The following is a 15,843-nucleotide window of genomic DNA, read 5'->3' on the forward strand; positions in this document are numbered from 1 at the left end:
CTGCCTGCGAGGGGTGGGGAGGGCGGCGTAAAATGAATGTGAGGCTTTGTTTCGCTGCTACAGAAACGACCTTTGAGCGTTTCAGTGTACGCTGTACATTTTTAGTTACAAGACATGCCATTGACCACTTAGCACAACGGCTCTGCTGTTAATGTTACAATGTTGAAAACATGTTCTCAAACCTCTAAACGGTTCTGGTTTTTTTGGTTTGTAATAAAGTAAAACAGTAAAATAGAACGCGCAACCATCGCACCCAGCTGCCCTCAAAACATTTCTTCAATTTATAATTGGCGCCATCTTTGTGCTGCTTACGCGTCACATGCGCTGTTACGTGTTATCGAGCAGTCATGCCTGCTTTCTACAATTTTTCTTCCACTTCTGGTGAGGAAAAGGAACGTCTGCTCAACTTTGGTAAGTCCCGGGTATGGCAGAACTCTTATTAATCTGGAGGAAATATAGGGTGTTCCGAGTAACAAATTTACCATCTGCGTTTTCGGGGATTCCACCACTCGTAGTAATCCGGAAGCAATGAATGGCTAACTGAGAGAAAAACCTAACTTCGGCGTTGCCAGTTGCAGTGAAATGCGCCCCTACATTTCCATTGGCTGCAAATGCAGACATGTGCCTTGCTACCTCTCTCATTGGCTGCGACGTGTAATGAGGCTACAAATGCTGCTATGCATGCAGCGAACACGGGTATGAGCTAATCCGGCGACCCCATTCTCGTTGCAGCAATATTAAGAGACTACCGTATGACTCGGCCTTGCGTTAGGCGTAACGTCACGTGCTACGGAGTTATCGCTGGTAATGGGGTCAGTCAAATTGTAGCCGGCGAAATGGGAGGGGGGGGGGGGGATGATGGTTATATTCTGGCAGCGTAACATACCGAAGCTACACCACGGCTATGAGGCCTCGGAACCTTTGACACACGCCGAAATTTCGACACACGCGCGTTTATTTCTATTTTCCCCTCCATCTAAACAGCGGCGACAGCATGACCGGAATCAACCCCCGTCTTTTTGCTGTGCAGCAGAACGCCTTAAACGTAATGCCACCGCGGCGAGTGGGGGGACGAAGGCACGGCCTGGCCTCACCCAGTGGCGCTGCAGTCACTAGCGATCCAGGACGCTCTGCGCGCTGCACCGCCACGCTGTTCACAGAAGCTCAGCCAACCTGGACTTCACGGCATAATTGGCAATACCGGCATAGTCGCTCAGCGCCCCGTAATATGCAATGCCTTCGAGAATTAATCAAAACTGTTGCATTGACAAATGGTAGGGAGTGTTGAGGTGTCCCCGGATTTGGTGAATAGCATAGCAAACAGTAAGCGGTTATGATGGGGTACCAGTTTATTATATTTCCTATTGAGGAATATATACATCCAAATCATGATAAAATGCAGTAGCAACTGATAATTGCAGTACAACACCGGTTTCAATTAATACGTATTTTAAAAGGAGGGTTGAATGTATTTGTGGCACACTTTAAAGCAATCTGGCATTTGAAAATTTCGCTCGTATGAGTTTTATTCAATGTGAAGTTCAGTCAAGATTCATACTTTAGTGCGCTTTGTTTCAGGATACTATCTGCTTCTTGATGCTGAAGACTTCACGGCAAGTAGCACTGGAAGCTTGCAGAGCCAGCAACTCCACATCGGCCCTACCGTCTGCTTGAGCCTGTACTACAGCCGGAATAACGAATGTGCGTGGCTTATTGCAACGTTTCTGAGCGGCTCTGTGAATCGAACTTATGAGTGCTGATGTATTGATGTGTACTAAAAAATTAGTTGGCTTTTAAACTTTTATAACTTAACAATTACATGAACAGTTATGAACAACGTATGTTAACAATACATGAATCCTAAAGGAATGATCTTAACAATATATGAACAGTTATGAACATTTAAAAAGACCAGGAATACAAACCTGACATGTTTCACATGGTTATAATGTAAGGCGTTTGTTCTTAAAAAAAAGTTTCGCTCCAAAGACAAGCCTTGGAATGGCCTGAGCATGCTGAGCAAATGTTGCTGAATTAGTTTATTATACCTTTCGTAAAAAATAGCGCTGATCCTTTCTATCTTCAGCGTCACTTAAAACGTCTATTAGGATATGTTACTGTTGCGAATAGCCTTACTGAATTCTGCCAAGTTGCACTGTTAGGGAGTAGCCGATTTATGTAGAACCTGACATCGTCATCCGTCACCGAGTACAGTTTCTACCACTTTTACTAAATGAACGTAAATATTTCAATACGTTGTAACCTGTTTTTCAGATTAAATTGTCCTTTAACAATCTGTAGTAAAGAGCTAAGGTTTACACTTTAAATTTCAGCTCAGGAATAAAAAATTAATGAGCACCTTTACAGGATGCCAATCCGCTAAAGGGAAATGGTGGAAGGCAGGCACGGCGATTTTGAAAGCAATTTATGTTATCATATAAACCTTCTTGCCACTGTAGACGAATTAATCACCTTTACGTTTAGAATAGACAGCGAAAGTTTCGTTTAACTTTTGGAATGTTCCAAACACCCTTAGAAACAGCGGTTTCTTGGTATTGACTAACATCCTCCCATTCATAATTCTCTGTTGAGTGGCAAAGAGTTGGCCTTCTCGATGACAGGACAAAGCATCCTTTTTATGATTAGAATCACAACGTAACTTTTCACGCATCCATCTGATGAATCTACTGCGGTAATTCACACCTGAACGTTTTGTTTATTTCTTTACCTTTTCCTTGCAGTTCCTAAAAATGTATACACGTACTCTCAAGTTACACATCATGCATTACTACGCCTGTCAATGAGGATGGTTGAACGCTCAACTTTCTTGAGACGGATTCTTTGCTTGTCGTATAAGTTTGGATTGGGCTTGGATTCTTGTGGCTTTGGCTTCTGCTCACACGGAGTTTGGACTTTGAATCGCAGCACCTTTAACTTTTGAACCTTCGCCATTTCATTTTGCATAAAGATAGATACGCGTTACGCAATAGTCATCGTTAGACGGAGTGAGGCATGATCTTTCTGTCTTATTTTGCACGTCCATACATCCCCCCTCCCTCCACTAAATCCAAACTTCTTTGGTCGTATCGGAATGGGGCAATCCGATAGACTTCGGGTTTATAACGCGAGAGACGGAGGTTCGTTTCCGACAACGGGAAGTGTTTTTTTTTGGTAACTCACCTACGATCATCATCGAGTTGACTTTCCCGCAGTGCGTTTGTGGTACGCACTGACGCCATCAGTGAGTCGTAGTCAGCTTAGCTTTAATATTAAGCGTTAGCTTCGGTTAGAGGTAAGTGGTGGCAGGAAAGCTAATTCAATATTGAGTCTACGCTACTGCAAGTGCCAGATCTGGTAATTTTGATATTTACCATGAATGAAAGTGGTATTATTTTTAAAAGATGTGCTGAGCTCCACTGCACTCTGAACACATCACAGACGGCAAAGAGAAACGCTAGTTCTCCAAGAGCAAACCCCTATTTTAACCCAGCTTTCCTCTCGGTTGCCTGTAATATATTGGGGAAGTAGTGGCCCCAGAGTTCAACCATGAGGCAGAGATAATGAGATGGATAAGAATAGGGGGAGTGCATTCGGCAGAAATTCTCTGATAATGAATGGCAGCCTACCAGTGTCCCTGAAGAGGAAAGTGTATAATAGCTGCATCTTACTGGTGCGCACCTACGGTGCAGAAACTTGGAGGCTCACTAAAAGATTTTAACTTAAATTGAGGACGACTCAACGAGCAGTGGAACGGAAGATGATAGGTGTAACGTTAAGAGACAAGAAGAGAGTGAAGGGGTCAAGGAACAAACGCGTGTTAAGGACATAATAGTAGAAATGAAGAAAAAGAAATTGGCGTGGGCAAGGCAAGTAAGGCGAAGGCAAGATAACCATTGGTAATTAACGGTAACAGAGTGTGTCCCTAGAGAATTCAAGCGTGGCAGGGAACGGTAGAGGGTTAGATAGAAAGATGAGATCAAGAAGTTTGCGGAGATAAATTGGTCGTAGTTAGCACATGACCGAGATAAGTGGAGATTTATGGGAAGACCTTTGCCCTGCAGTGGGCGTAGATAGGCTGATGGTGATGATGATGAATGGGAGCAGGCTCCACGCAATAATGCGACACTACACTATGAGGTGTGTACGCTTGGCACTACTCTTCGACGATCGCCTTAGAAGCTTGGAAAGCTATGAGGAAAAGGACGGATGCAGTGAAAGTCGAACAGAAGTGAATGACTACTGGCTAAAAAATTGGTACTTCAAAACACCAAGCTCAGTTATTCCAGCTTCTTTCCATCACCTTGCTCTGGAACGAAACAGCAGTTGCCCTTAGTCATGATGCAACCCGCTCGAACCTGCGCTGTTTTCGTCGAACTGGTATTTACAGTAACCTATATTATTGCGGCCCACAATGTGGATATAGTTCATCAGGCGTAGCAAATTGTTTAGCACAGAAAACATCTCAAAAATTTTCCTTTCATGTGACTTTAAACTTTGTGATAAAAAATGCCGGTGCACCTGCAAACTGACGTTTTTTTGCTTTTCCTGTTTTTATCTTACAGCGGGAGTTTCTCTCAATGTGACGTTTCTGGACCCATCAGGAGCGCCAGTTGGCAAGAGCACAATCACTGACGAAAAGGCCCCCAGTGATTGGACGCTACTTTCCTTGGAGCGAAGCGACCTCCCCACTCAGTTTTCAGTGAGTCAACCCGTGAGGGGGTCCAACGCGTCACTCATTTTACTCAAGTGGGGCGGACTGTTTCCTAAATTTTTCTGTTGCATACAATCTGACTGCCTTACACAGTATTACGTGTATACAAAAAAAAACGTAGTTTTAGAACGACATCAAAGAAGCGCTTGTGGCGATAAAAACACTTGTTTTCTTTATTAAGTTTCTACACTTTACGAGCGGATATAAGTGATTTTCTGCAGTTGAATAGGCGCATGCTGGGGCCGATGGCACGCTTTGTAGTACGGTTCATGAAATAACGCGTTAAATTCGCGTGGCTTTGCTTGATATAGAACTCAAGTTAAGACATGCCATTTGGGGTAGAACCGCTTCTAAGTACGTGGGTTTTCATCCCGTACTAAAAGACAGCTACAACTTCCCCCTGCAGCCTGCCGTTAGGTGGAATGTCCGCGTCGTTAACTTGCAGGGTGCAAGGTAGTACTGATACGTTTCGTGACAAAAGAACACAACTGTTGTCTACCCAAACCAGCGTTTAATCCTTGCGCTGTTTCGTACGATCTCTCTCAAAAGTGTCGGATGGGCATTTTTATGACTCCTATCTTTGCCGGCACTAAATACATATCCTGTTTTAACCGAGACTTGCCCGTTAGCTGTTCGGGTAAAAATGCATATCTTACTACGCACAATAATAGGCACATTCCTCAGTTATATTGACACCAAACTGGTTTAAACAAGCAGGGGCAGTACAAGGCTTGGAGGGATGGTTTTGTAGCTTCTACATATAGACGCATCGAGCCTGTATCGTGTAATTTTTTTGGTGTTTTTAGACAGACGTCATGGAACTTTGTTCATCTTGACAGACTCATGTTTACTGGCCGTTGGAATCGATGTAGAAAGTACTTGCCAGGCTTTGTAGCAGGGCGCAGCACTACCATACTGCAATTCCCTTTTAGTTTCCTTGCTACCTTCGTTTCAAAGAAAACTGATCGTTACAGCAGTAAAAAGCGATCTCTCGAAACAAATTTCTCATGTATTGCTTGCAAAAAACTGAGCTTGTTTGCTTATAAAAATATAGGATATCGAGTGTTGTACGTTTATCCGATTGAAGAATGAATATCTGGCAGGTTCCTTTCCTCTGGCCACCGGTACTTCGGGTAAAACGCAAAACCAGCTTCTGGCTGTTCTGCATGAAATGAAGGCAGCACAAAATTAACTAATCGGACAGCCAGACAGAAAAAAAAAATCCCGGGCCATTCCGACTAATTTGAAACCAGGGGATGGGTGAAGCATGGAGTGTATAAGTCTATTCAAAGATTGTACGTCTCTCTCTGGCCACTCGCCACGCGCTGATTGGGCGCTGGAGAAGCGTCTGTGGGAGGAGCAATCGTGCGCTTCCTGAGGCGGTGACACCCTCTCTTGAGTTTAACCGGATTAGGCAATTAAATGACAGACTGGCCGTCATGTTTCTCATGGAAATGAAACCGCTGGGGTAGAGGTATACAGCTTTGCTGTAGAATTGGTTGATTGGTTGTGGGGTTTAACGCGCCGACGCAACGCAGGCGATGAGGCGCGCCGTAGTGGAGGGCTCCGGATTGATTTTGATCACCTGGGGATCTTTAACGTGCGCCGAAATCTCGTACACACGGGCGTTTTTGCTTTTTCGCCTCCATCAGAAAAGCGGCCGCCGCGGCCGGGAATCGAACCCGCGACCTCGTGCTCAGCAGCGCAACGCCTTAGCCACTGAGCCACCGCGGCGGGTTTGCTGTAGAAGTCTCGTGTCTTTGAACACGAAGTGTTTTGCGCGAAGCAGAGGGAAATGAGTGTCCTGGTGTGATCTTTTAGTACGTGTTTTTGCCCGTGAAAATGAATCATTGTAGAGCGAGCCGTTGAAAAACAAGTGTCACCGTGACTAGATGAGACACCGACAGCCTTAGCCCCTAAGGTACTTCGCCCCTAAAAACTGTGTGCTTGGTAGTTTTTCCTACTACTCAGTGAACAAGGCTGCGGCCGTAGCCATTTATTGATGTCAAAAACTGTGCTACGGCTTGCGGACCTAATTTTTGCGCTTAGTGGGAAAAACTGGAATTTTGATACAAAATAAATATGTCCCCACCTCCAGAATGTCTGTATGAGTTAGTCATCGGTTTCAAGTCGCACATTGCCGTAAAAGATCGTCTTCACCTCAACAACGTAGCTGAATTGTTAAGAGTAATTGTTAAGAGAATATATTTTGAATTTTCGCACGCATTAACCAACCACAAGCCGTGTAAACCATTTACTTCCCATACTTTGCGCCGCACCTAGCACCTGTGATGCTGCTTCTATGTATAAAACGCAAAATTTGAATAACTTGATGTTTTTTGAACGTCCTTGTATTGCTTTACTGAGCCACCGAATCGTTATAGCTATTGCAAATACGAGAAATTTTGTTCATAGTTTTTGTCCTTGCTTGAGACAATATCGCTCATTCCCTTAGAATTTAATAAACGGCAGGATGTCATTTAATTTGAAGAAAATTAAGAATTTTAAACGTTATCTATACCAGCAATGCACAGATTGTCCTGCTTCACTGACGTAACGTCGCGAATGATGATGTCAGCAGCGAAGCTTGCTGACTTTCCCTAATCGAACAGTGAAGCTTCATAGAACTTCTCCAAGCCAGCAGATGAATTCCCGTTCACGCCAATTAATTTTTGCCATGCTACACACCTCGCGCCACCTACTTGAACCTGTTGTTACTTTTAAACTTGGAACACTGCGACGAGAGGGCGCCGCGGGCGCGTTTTTTTCTTTTTTTTTACGGGGTATCGTTTTATTTTCTATCGCGTAAATCAGGCATCCACGCATTTCTACTTAAACGAAAAGTGCAATTATTACTTATGTGTTGATGTCTTCCCTAAAATATGCCTAATGTTCTCTTTTTGCTGAACAAAGATGACAGGCATAAACACTCCTACCAGATGTAGTACTTCAGGAAAGCTTTGCCTATATAAGCATATGATTTAAGGAATCGCTTAGCCTGCTGAATTTGTGCTTGGCGCTTATTGTCCTCCTCCCTAGGCTATGCCATCTTCACATGCCGCGACCGCGTTACCAGATTTCGTCCCATGAAAGCCTCAACCAAGGACATCTTCGCTGTTAAAAATGCACGCATACAGCATGATTGGGGCCTAATGAAACTTCTTAAAAACCTTCAGTAGCTGTTTACTGTTTTTCGTAAAAACCTCGGGGCTCCTTTTTGTTCGTAGTCTTCAGACAGCAAATTTGTGTTTTGCAGATTTTGATTAGTGCCCAGGCTGCTCATTTCGGGGGTGACATTGGCATAGACGACATTGACGTGCGCCCTGGGAAGTGTGGGTCGGCGCCCGCTGCCACAACCAGTGTTCCTCTACCAGGTACGTGAATAAATAAAGCCCGAGAGCTGGAGACATTTCTCCTAGGTGAGATATATGTCGTGTTGATGCCCAACTGGACTAAAATGGGCCCTTTGAGTGAGCTATATGTGTACTAAATCTGCACCGGTCGGGAGGCCGCCGTAGACAGATTTAAAAACCGCTCCGCAAGGGATTACTTGTGATGTAGGGCGCAGTTACACGCTTTCATTTAGATGTTAAAATGCCTCTACAAGGCCCTTCGGTTTTGTTCAATCATTCATAGGATAAGCAAAGAACTGTTTTCAAAATATACCAAACTACAATTCCATTATTTTTTCGTCTTCGGCCTTGGGAGAGTACTGTTGCCCAGGAGCCCCCGGGGCTGCGGCGGACTGGCAGGCCGTGTGGACAAGTTGAAGTTGCTCAGTCGTGTCCCGGCTGGCGGAATTTCTACCAATTGCTTGGGGTAGGGGACAGCGGGAGGGCTGGATTTGGGCGAATATGGCACAGTGGGTACACAGAATGACAGCAGCAAGATGTGGTGGGATAGGAAGTAGCATGGGTGGCACGGAGGAAAGAAAATTTCCGTGGGGTGACGTATTCGTTCGAAGCCACCTGTAGACGGTAGCCTAGTTTTAGCGCGCGGCACTTTGGACGCGGGTTTACTGTGGTTCCGCTGCGGCGATGGCCTCAGTGCTTTCACCGAGAGAACGATAGCAAGGAAAAAGACTGAAACAAAGCGAAGGAGGAGAGTGTCGAGAAATTGTGAGGGGGAGGTATGCGCGCCGCGGCTGCTCGAGAAGCTCTTCCGAAAGCGTGAGGGGGAGGGCAGTTGCTGAGCCCGCGTAGGCACGTGTGTGAAAACCGTACTCGGGGTCGAGTGGTGCCCGGGATCGGAAACGAAAACTAGGCATCCACGAAAGCAAGCGTCTTGTTCTTTCAAGTTCTGCGTGCTGCACCTCTATCGGTCCTTCGGGTCCTTCGTCGTCGTCTTCGTTGCGTGGCTCATCTGAACCTCGTGTCATTTCCGCGGGAGGTTCAAACTCGATTAGCAAAAGATGCTCGGTTGCTCCGACAAGCCGCGAGATAACGACAGAGTAGCGCGCGCCGCCGTGTACATATGTTCGCTCATCATACGATAACTTCCTGAGAAGCCGCTGCTATGCGCCTTGACCGAGAAGACTGCAGTTCGCGCTGCTTTCAAATTTCGTATTAGGTAGTATCGTAATCGGCAGGTATTTTGTACAGATTTATCGTTTCTTCGCATGTTTATGAGGAGAGTGTCTGTGTAATAATATTCAGTGGTAGTAGTGCACTTGTGTCGGGTCCTTTCACATCCCTGTCTGTTTTTGCGCAACACACCACAGAGAAATGGAAGCGTGAGGCCGGAAAGAGGATAATGGGAGAGGAAGTCACAGTATTTTTTTGGAACGGCGTGACTGTCTTCGTCGTGAAGTGCGCGGTGGTGGGGAGGAACGCACGGTAGTCGGGCGTGCGGGGTGCAGCATGAGCCACCTTATTCGCCACTAGATACGCGTGTCCCGGGGTCCACATGAGAAATGTGTCCGGGGCTGTGGTAGCGGCCTTGAAATATGGGGGCTAAAAGGTAATGCAGCCAGCGCGATAATACCGACATGCATCCTGCAGCTAAGTGACAAGGGGATTTGATTTCGCCTACATCACATGGTATGGCCTTGCCTTCTCCGGAGAAATGACCCGCAAAGCAGTAAGGCAGGACAGCCTGCACTCAACATAAGTTCGAAGGAGCAGTGGGAGATCGCGCTACTCAGCTCCGACCCGGGGGTCCAGACCCGGCTCGTCCAGCTACGATCGCAGCCCCGAGTACAAAGATTTTAATCTAATGTTCACAGCTCCTTGAAGGGCATTTCACTTGGCGCCGATAAAATCGCCGGTGGTCCATATAGTGAGCTAATCCCCATATAATGCATGCCTTATGTTAAGTAGGGCTTATAGAATATAAGGGAGTTGGATTAGAGCTGTGCTATGTAGAGTGGTGGCATAACAGAACAATAAAGTGTGCCGTGGGGTCGAGTGCGAAACGTAATCGAAGGGAGATCCCTGATCGCTAAAGCAAAGGTGCATTCCGGAAGGAAAGTTTGAATGTAATGGCATGTCTCTTCGCAGTTAATGGTTGGTCGGGGGCCTTGGCGGATCGCTCCGTGTGAAACGACATCGAAGGACCTCTTGATGACTTCGGGGGTAGCAGGGGGAGGATCAATGATCTACTCCCTTTAGCTGAAGAAAGACATCCGGTGTGAAGTGTGCGCTAAAGCAGAATATTTCTTTTGAAGAACAGGCAGCTGTCATCTGTGCATGCGGTGACACTTAAGTGGCTCACAATACCTTAAACGAGTGGTTGTGTAAATGAAATAGGCTAGAGAAAAAAAGGGCTGAAGAGGTGACGAACCTAGCCATGTTACAGGACTGCCGGGGTGATTTTTGTACGCCCTGAGACATGTTTACTGACAACGTCTAGCGGAAGGATCAAGCTGTGGCACAACGATAGCCACTCTTGGGCGTAAATAAATGCCTGAGAAAAAGATGGGCTGAAATCATGGCGAAATATAGCCATGTGACAAAACTGCCAGGTAATTTGTGCATATCCTCACTGTTCGCTGATGTAATGTTCACTAACGACGTCTAGAAAAAGGATCAAGCTGTGGCGCAAAGCCAGTCTCAAGTTGAAAAACTCCTTTGAGAGATTGGGGGATATAAAGATCCGTTTTACGAGTATTGTGCAAAAAATTTAACCGCTAAATTAAACTGTTACTGGAAGATCCGTTTCACGAGTATTGTTTAAAACTTTTAACTGCTAAGTTAAACGTTTACTGGAGGATAAGCTTCAGTCATTAGTGAAGCCTTTGGCTGGTCTATCACTTGCCTAATTCTTATTCTTTGGCACACTTCTGTATCTTCCACGTCCTTCATTTCCAGACACTCCGGCATCTGCCTCCCCACCGCCGTCTGAACTTCCTGAAGAGCCTTCCACGGAGGGAACTACGGCTGCCGGTACAACACTTTTGCTTTGACCAGCCATCTTTAAAGCGGGGTGAAAATGAGAAATATGCTTCCCCAAATAGGGTACCATGATGTGGCCAGCCACTTTCGCTTTTCCAAGTGTCTGTAGAGATCCCATTGCACATACTTGTTTGCGTCTCTCGGTCCAAATAATATTGCCTGTCGCGTCACCCGCGTCCCAATGGAAACAGGAGGGATGCCTACTTCAGCCGCTCATCCGTAGTGTGGCTTGCGGAAGCTAGTGCCCTGCATTAACTCACCGCTGCAGCTGGACATGCAGCTTGACCGGCGGACACAAAAAATTGCTGCGGTTTAGCTCAGCTGACCATGGATATGCGAAGCGAAAGCTTGGTTTAACCTGGTTTAATCTTAGTGTTCACTTGGTTAACAATTAATTTAGCTGTAATTATTATACTATTCTTCCGAAGCCTGCCTTTTTCTACGGTTGTAGTCCCGCTTCAGACGTTTTCCGAGTCAAACGGCCCGCCGGGCGATATGCGCGGGGTGGTCAGACCCCGCTTGCCGATGATAGCCCAGAGCCTACCGCTCCCGCGCAACTCTCATAGAAGATGGCCCCGCCCGGGCTCGCTCTCATCAATGAAAAAGCTCTCATGTACACGGCCCGTCACGCAATCAGGCGTGAACCAGCTGCGGAGAGCGCATGCGCCAAGCCGGCAGCGGCGGTGGCAGCGCCTAGCGAACGCGGCCGTCGACGAAGCTCGGCCTGACGACTCACGTGATGCGCGACCGAGGATGCGGCGCAGCGGCGGTAAAACGAAGGTCACCTAAGTAAAGCTTTGCATTAAAAGCGCCACCTCGCAAAAGCTGGGCAAACACTGTAGTTTTGTTGTTCTGCTATCCGCAAAGCGGCACTGCCAAGCGCTTGACTCCCACAGACTACCGCGTAACAAAGGGCTAAACAGAGCGTCAGAAAAGTTGCTGTTGGCCGTTTTTGGTTCACGTGACGGGAAACGTTAAAGAGATGTCGTTTCTTCGTCATAGCTGCATCTTTCTTGCACGTCCATTGCTATTAAACTTCTTTTTATTAATTGGGACTTCTGCTCCTTTCTTGTTCTTTATTTTTGGCCAGTGTGCATTCAGCTTTGATGTGTTAGAAATATGAAAACAAAAGCCAGCACTGGATTTGCGAGAGTTCCGATAATGCGGGAATTTTATCAGTTTTGATTCGGAAAGCCCACCCGCAAAATATACGAACGCTTCGTGAAAACTTGGGAAGGCTTCATTGGTACACAACCTATTAGGTGAATCGTAGACGCCCAAAATATTGAAAACAAAGTTTCACAGAAGCCCTGTCTCTTATCTCTTCGTCCCCCTCGTAATGCGGCGGCAAGCAATTTATCTCGAGCATCTGCTTTTTAAATGTCACAGCATTGTTTGCGGCTACTCCACACGCCGTCCTACAGAACTGCCGGCAGAGTGGATTTTGAGGGGCCTAATGCGGGGCGATTTAATCGTGATATCTAGTTTGATAGTGTTATCAAACGAATGCCTAACATAAACCTAACTTCCCTAAGTCATGTACGGTGAGCGAAATCTCACTCCTATTTATTATGAGGTAACCACGCATTGTTTATTGGTCTCAATACGTTTCATTTTTAATTACATTGAAAACTCAGACCCCGGAGCCAATTCTTGTTCACGGAGTTTTGACCCCATTCTAAGTTTCGTTTCTCTGGAGCTGCTGAGCCGCAATATCAGGTGGGCTTAGTTAAAAACTTCCTATTCTGCTATTTATTGTTTTCCTAATCAGCTGATGGTAAAATGCATATTTATTAGTTCAGCACACGACCCTCCGCTTCTCAGACGCAGCGTTCAAACACCTATCACTAAAGTGTTTTCCCCCTAAACATCCACAGGATCAAATTAGGGAAGCCAGCCGTGTTACCCTAAGAGCTATCTACTCCTACCCCTGAGCATTTTAAAAAGAACGATTGAGGAAAGGATGGCGATTGGCTGACCAGGTGTGTATTTTTGGCCGGGGCAACTTATTCCCGCTGTTTCAGGACAACGATCAACTACTCCACTGTCTCAGCCAACGACAACTACCCCGCGCCCCAGTCCCAGGACGCCAAAGCCTCCATTGAAATGTCCCCGCGGCTACTTCAACTGCCGGGATGGCGCTACATGCATTCCTGCGGTATTGCTGTGCGACACGGTTCACGACTGCCCGAACGGACTGGATGAGAAGTGCGGTACGTGCGAAACTTTGCGGCTGGTGCTTCTGGCAAGAAACACGAACACGAAAGGCGATAGCACGGAACAGTAACATGTCACTCCACATAACAAAAAGATCAAAAAGATTGTTCAGCTACTTTTAATTGTTTTATTTCTGTGTTAAAGAAGCGCGGGCATCAAGCTACAATGGTTTCAAGGTAAAGGGTGGTAAAGAAAGGTAAAGAAAGGGTGAGGAAAGCTGCGCTTCCTCATGAGAGCTTTCCTGCTTATCATGTACATACATACGATGAAAATAGCGTATATGCTGTATGCTTTTCCTGTAACATTCACTGTGATCCTACCATAACACTATCCTAGCCGAAGAAGCTACTCAACTGCTGGGCTAAAAAAGGACTTACACAAAGAATCATTATGGGCTATTATGTCAAACTTAACTCCGTTTGAGTTACAACCGTAGCCTGTCTGAGCCTTACAATCCCAAATTGATGATTAGGACATTTTGGCACACACCTACAACGTCGAGGTAGGCATTAGGCAATCGCTGGGAATTAGTGAAGTAAAAACTTCGCTAATACTAGCGAAAAAACCTAATTATTTCCCTATGTCTCCTTTGGTGTTGTACATTGCCGGCATTCTTTTATGTATATACAGGCATAGGGCCTCATTTTGTAGAACATCGTGTCGGCCTTTCGCTTTCCTAAGGGATTGTCACTTCTGTTTTTCTTTTTGCCCGAACACTTAGTATCCGAAAGCCGAGAGTGTGACCGACACTTCTGAGTCGCGTTTCAGTTTCACTAAAACCACATTGGGGAAATTATTGTGTTTGAGCACATCGCAATCGATTCTTTCCCCCCAGGATGGCATACTCTTTCACGGGGCTGACTTCGCACACCCGTGAAAGAGTCTTCAAATTTCTTTTTTTAGGCAGCTGAAATGCCCCTATATTCAAACGAATCGCAGGTGTTCATGGACAGTGACAAACCCGTATTCTTAGCATCAACGGTCTGTACCTTCGGTGAGTTTAAAGAATAAATAAATACATCAGATCGATCACAAAAAGTTTCGAACTTGGTGCGGCGAGACTCCCGACTGCTACGGTTTTCGCCCTTCCACACTCAAGCACTTTTGCTATCGCCCCCTTTATGACTGCCCTAAGCCCACCTCGTAACTGTCTCAAAATAAAAAGAGCCTCAACAAGGGTTTGGTATTTTTTCGGCGACAAGATCACACACCTTTTTGGAGCCTACTCTGGGAGGCGCGTGACCGGTGATCTCGCCCATGACCTGTCGATGGTCCGGTGCTCAAGAATCATTCAATCAATCAACAAATAAAAATAATAGGTTCCCAACCAACATTTTACACAAATATGTTGACAAGGTTGTTCATTTTCCGAAGATCCTCTGTAACGGCATTGGAAGTAGGCGCATTTAAAGGGACGCTGATGTGGTTTCTAAACATCGTGAGCTTACTTGTGCAGATTAGAGTCCGGAGTACCCTAGGCTACGCGTTGACCACTCTGGGCGTTTGCACAATTGATTTATTAGTAAAATAATTAAGAAGTGCAGTTCTCCTTTCTGCATCCTCCTCACTGGTTTCGTGACTTTCCTATGACGGCAGCTTTTAAGGATTGGCTTGACTACACTGACTGCGCGTCTTGCGGACCACAACGCACACAAAAAAACACACACGAGGAAACATTTCATTTACTTCTCTCAGAACGCGAAAATCCCGAGCCATCTCCCCTCAAGTGATACCTGTGGAGAGGAGAAGCATGCAGTGTATTTTCGTATTCTTTGCGCTTTGGTGGTTTTGCCAACCGATATGAAACCGTTGGGGGTACAGGTATACAGCGGTGTTGTGAAAGTCTCGTGTCTGAAGCACGAAGCGCTCCAGAGCGAGGCGTAAACGAGTGTTTCGGTGTTGTTTAGTATGCGTTATGTTCTAGCGCGAGGCGTAAACGAGTTTCCCGCTGATTTAGTACCGCGACCACATCAGACGGCGAGTACGACGACGACGACAGCAGACGCCAACAGCCCCAGCCCCTAAGGGGCTTCGCCCCTAGCTAATAGGCCGGCCAGCCGCAGGCAGGGTGTGGCAATTCGATCGTTTTGTATGTAAGCATCATATTATATGTTAGCATGTAAGTATGTAAGTAATTGTTTTGTAAGCAAGCATCATTTAGGCAAACAGCCAAATAAACCTTATAAAGAATCGCGCAAGTACTTCATATGAAGCCAATGCCAGTCTTTCTGCTTGATGTTCGTGCGTGTGTTTGTGTGCAGGTGTTGCGGCAAGTGCGACGGTGTGTGCAGACGACGAGTTCTTTTGCGCCAGCCGCTCTCCGAAAGCGTGCCTACCGCTGACAATGCTGTGCGATGGAAAAGAGGACTGTGCTGGTGGAGCGGACGAGTCCTTGTGTGCTTGTGAGTATGAGTCTCGTTCGTGCACGAGCCGTTATAACTTTTGATGAAGAAAAATTTGATTTGATCATTTATAAAGCCTCGGTATGTGCATACCGTTCCAGAGTGAATATTTTGCATCGAG

General features: G+C 46.1%; 1 protein-coding gene across 1 annotated transcript in view; it reads left to right on the forward strand.

Annotated features, from left to right (window-relative positions):
• The window catches only part of LOC144175376 (MAM and LDL-receptor class A domain-containing protein 1-like), a 204,188-nt gene that overhangs the window by 177,248 nt on the left and 11,097 nt on the right, over positions 1 to 15,843 (forward strand). Inside the window, exons 56-61 of the mRNA XM_077704459.1 lie at positions 1,579 to 1,701; positions 4,563 to 4,699; positions 7,968 to 8,085; positions 11,020 to 11,094; positions 13,128 to 13,316; positions 15,582 to 15,722. Coding sequence (XP_077560585.1) covers positions 1,579 to 1,701; positions 4,563 to 4,699; positions 7,968 to 8,085; positions 11,020 to 11,094; positions 13,128 to 13,316; positions 15,582 to 15,722 — 783 coding nt within the window. The remainder of the gene's footprint in view (positions 1 to 1,578; positions 1,702 to 4,562; positions 4,700 to 7,967; positions 8,086 to 11,019; positions 11,095 to 13,127; positions 13,317 to 15,581; positions 15,723 to 15,843) is intronic.

This window comes from Haemaphysalis longicornis, unplaced genomic scaffold (genome assembly GCF_048455015.1).
Source record: "Haemaphysalis longicornis isolate Haplotype H1 unplaced genomic scaffold, Haemaphysalis longicornis Haplotype H1 scaffold_3, whole genome shotgun sequence".
In the NCBI taxonomy this organism is placed as follows: Eukaryota; Metazoa; Arthropoda; class Arachnida; order Ixodida; family Ixodidae; genus Haemaphysalis; species Haemaphysalis longicornis.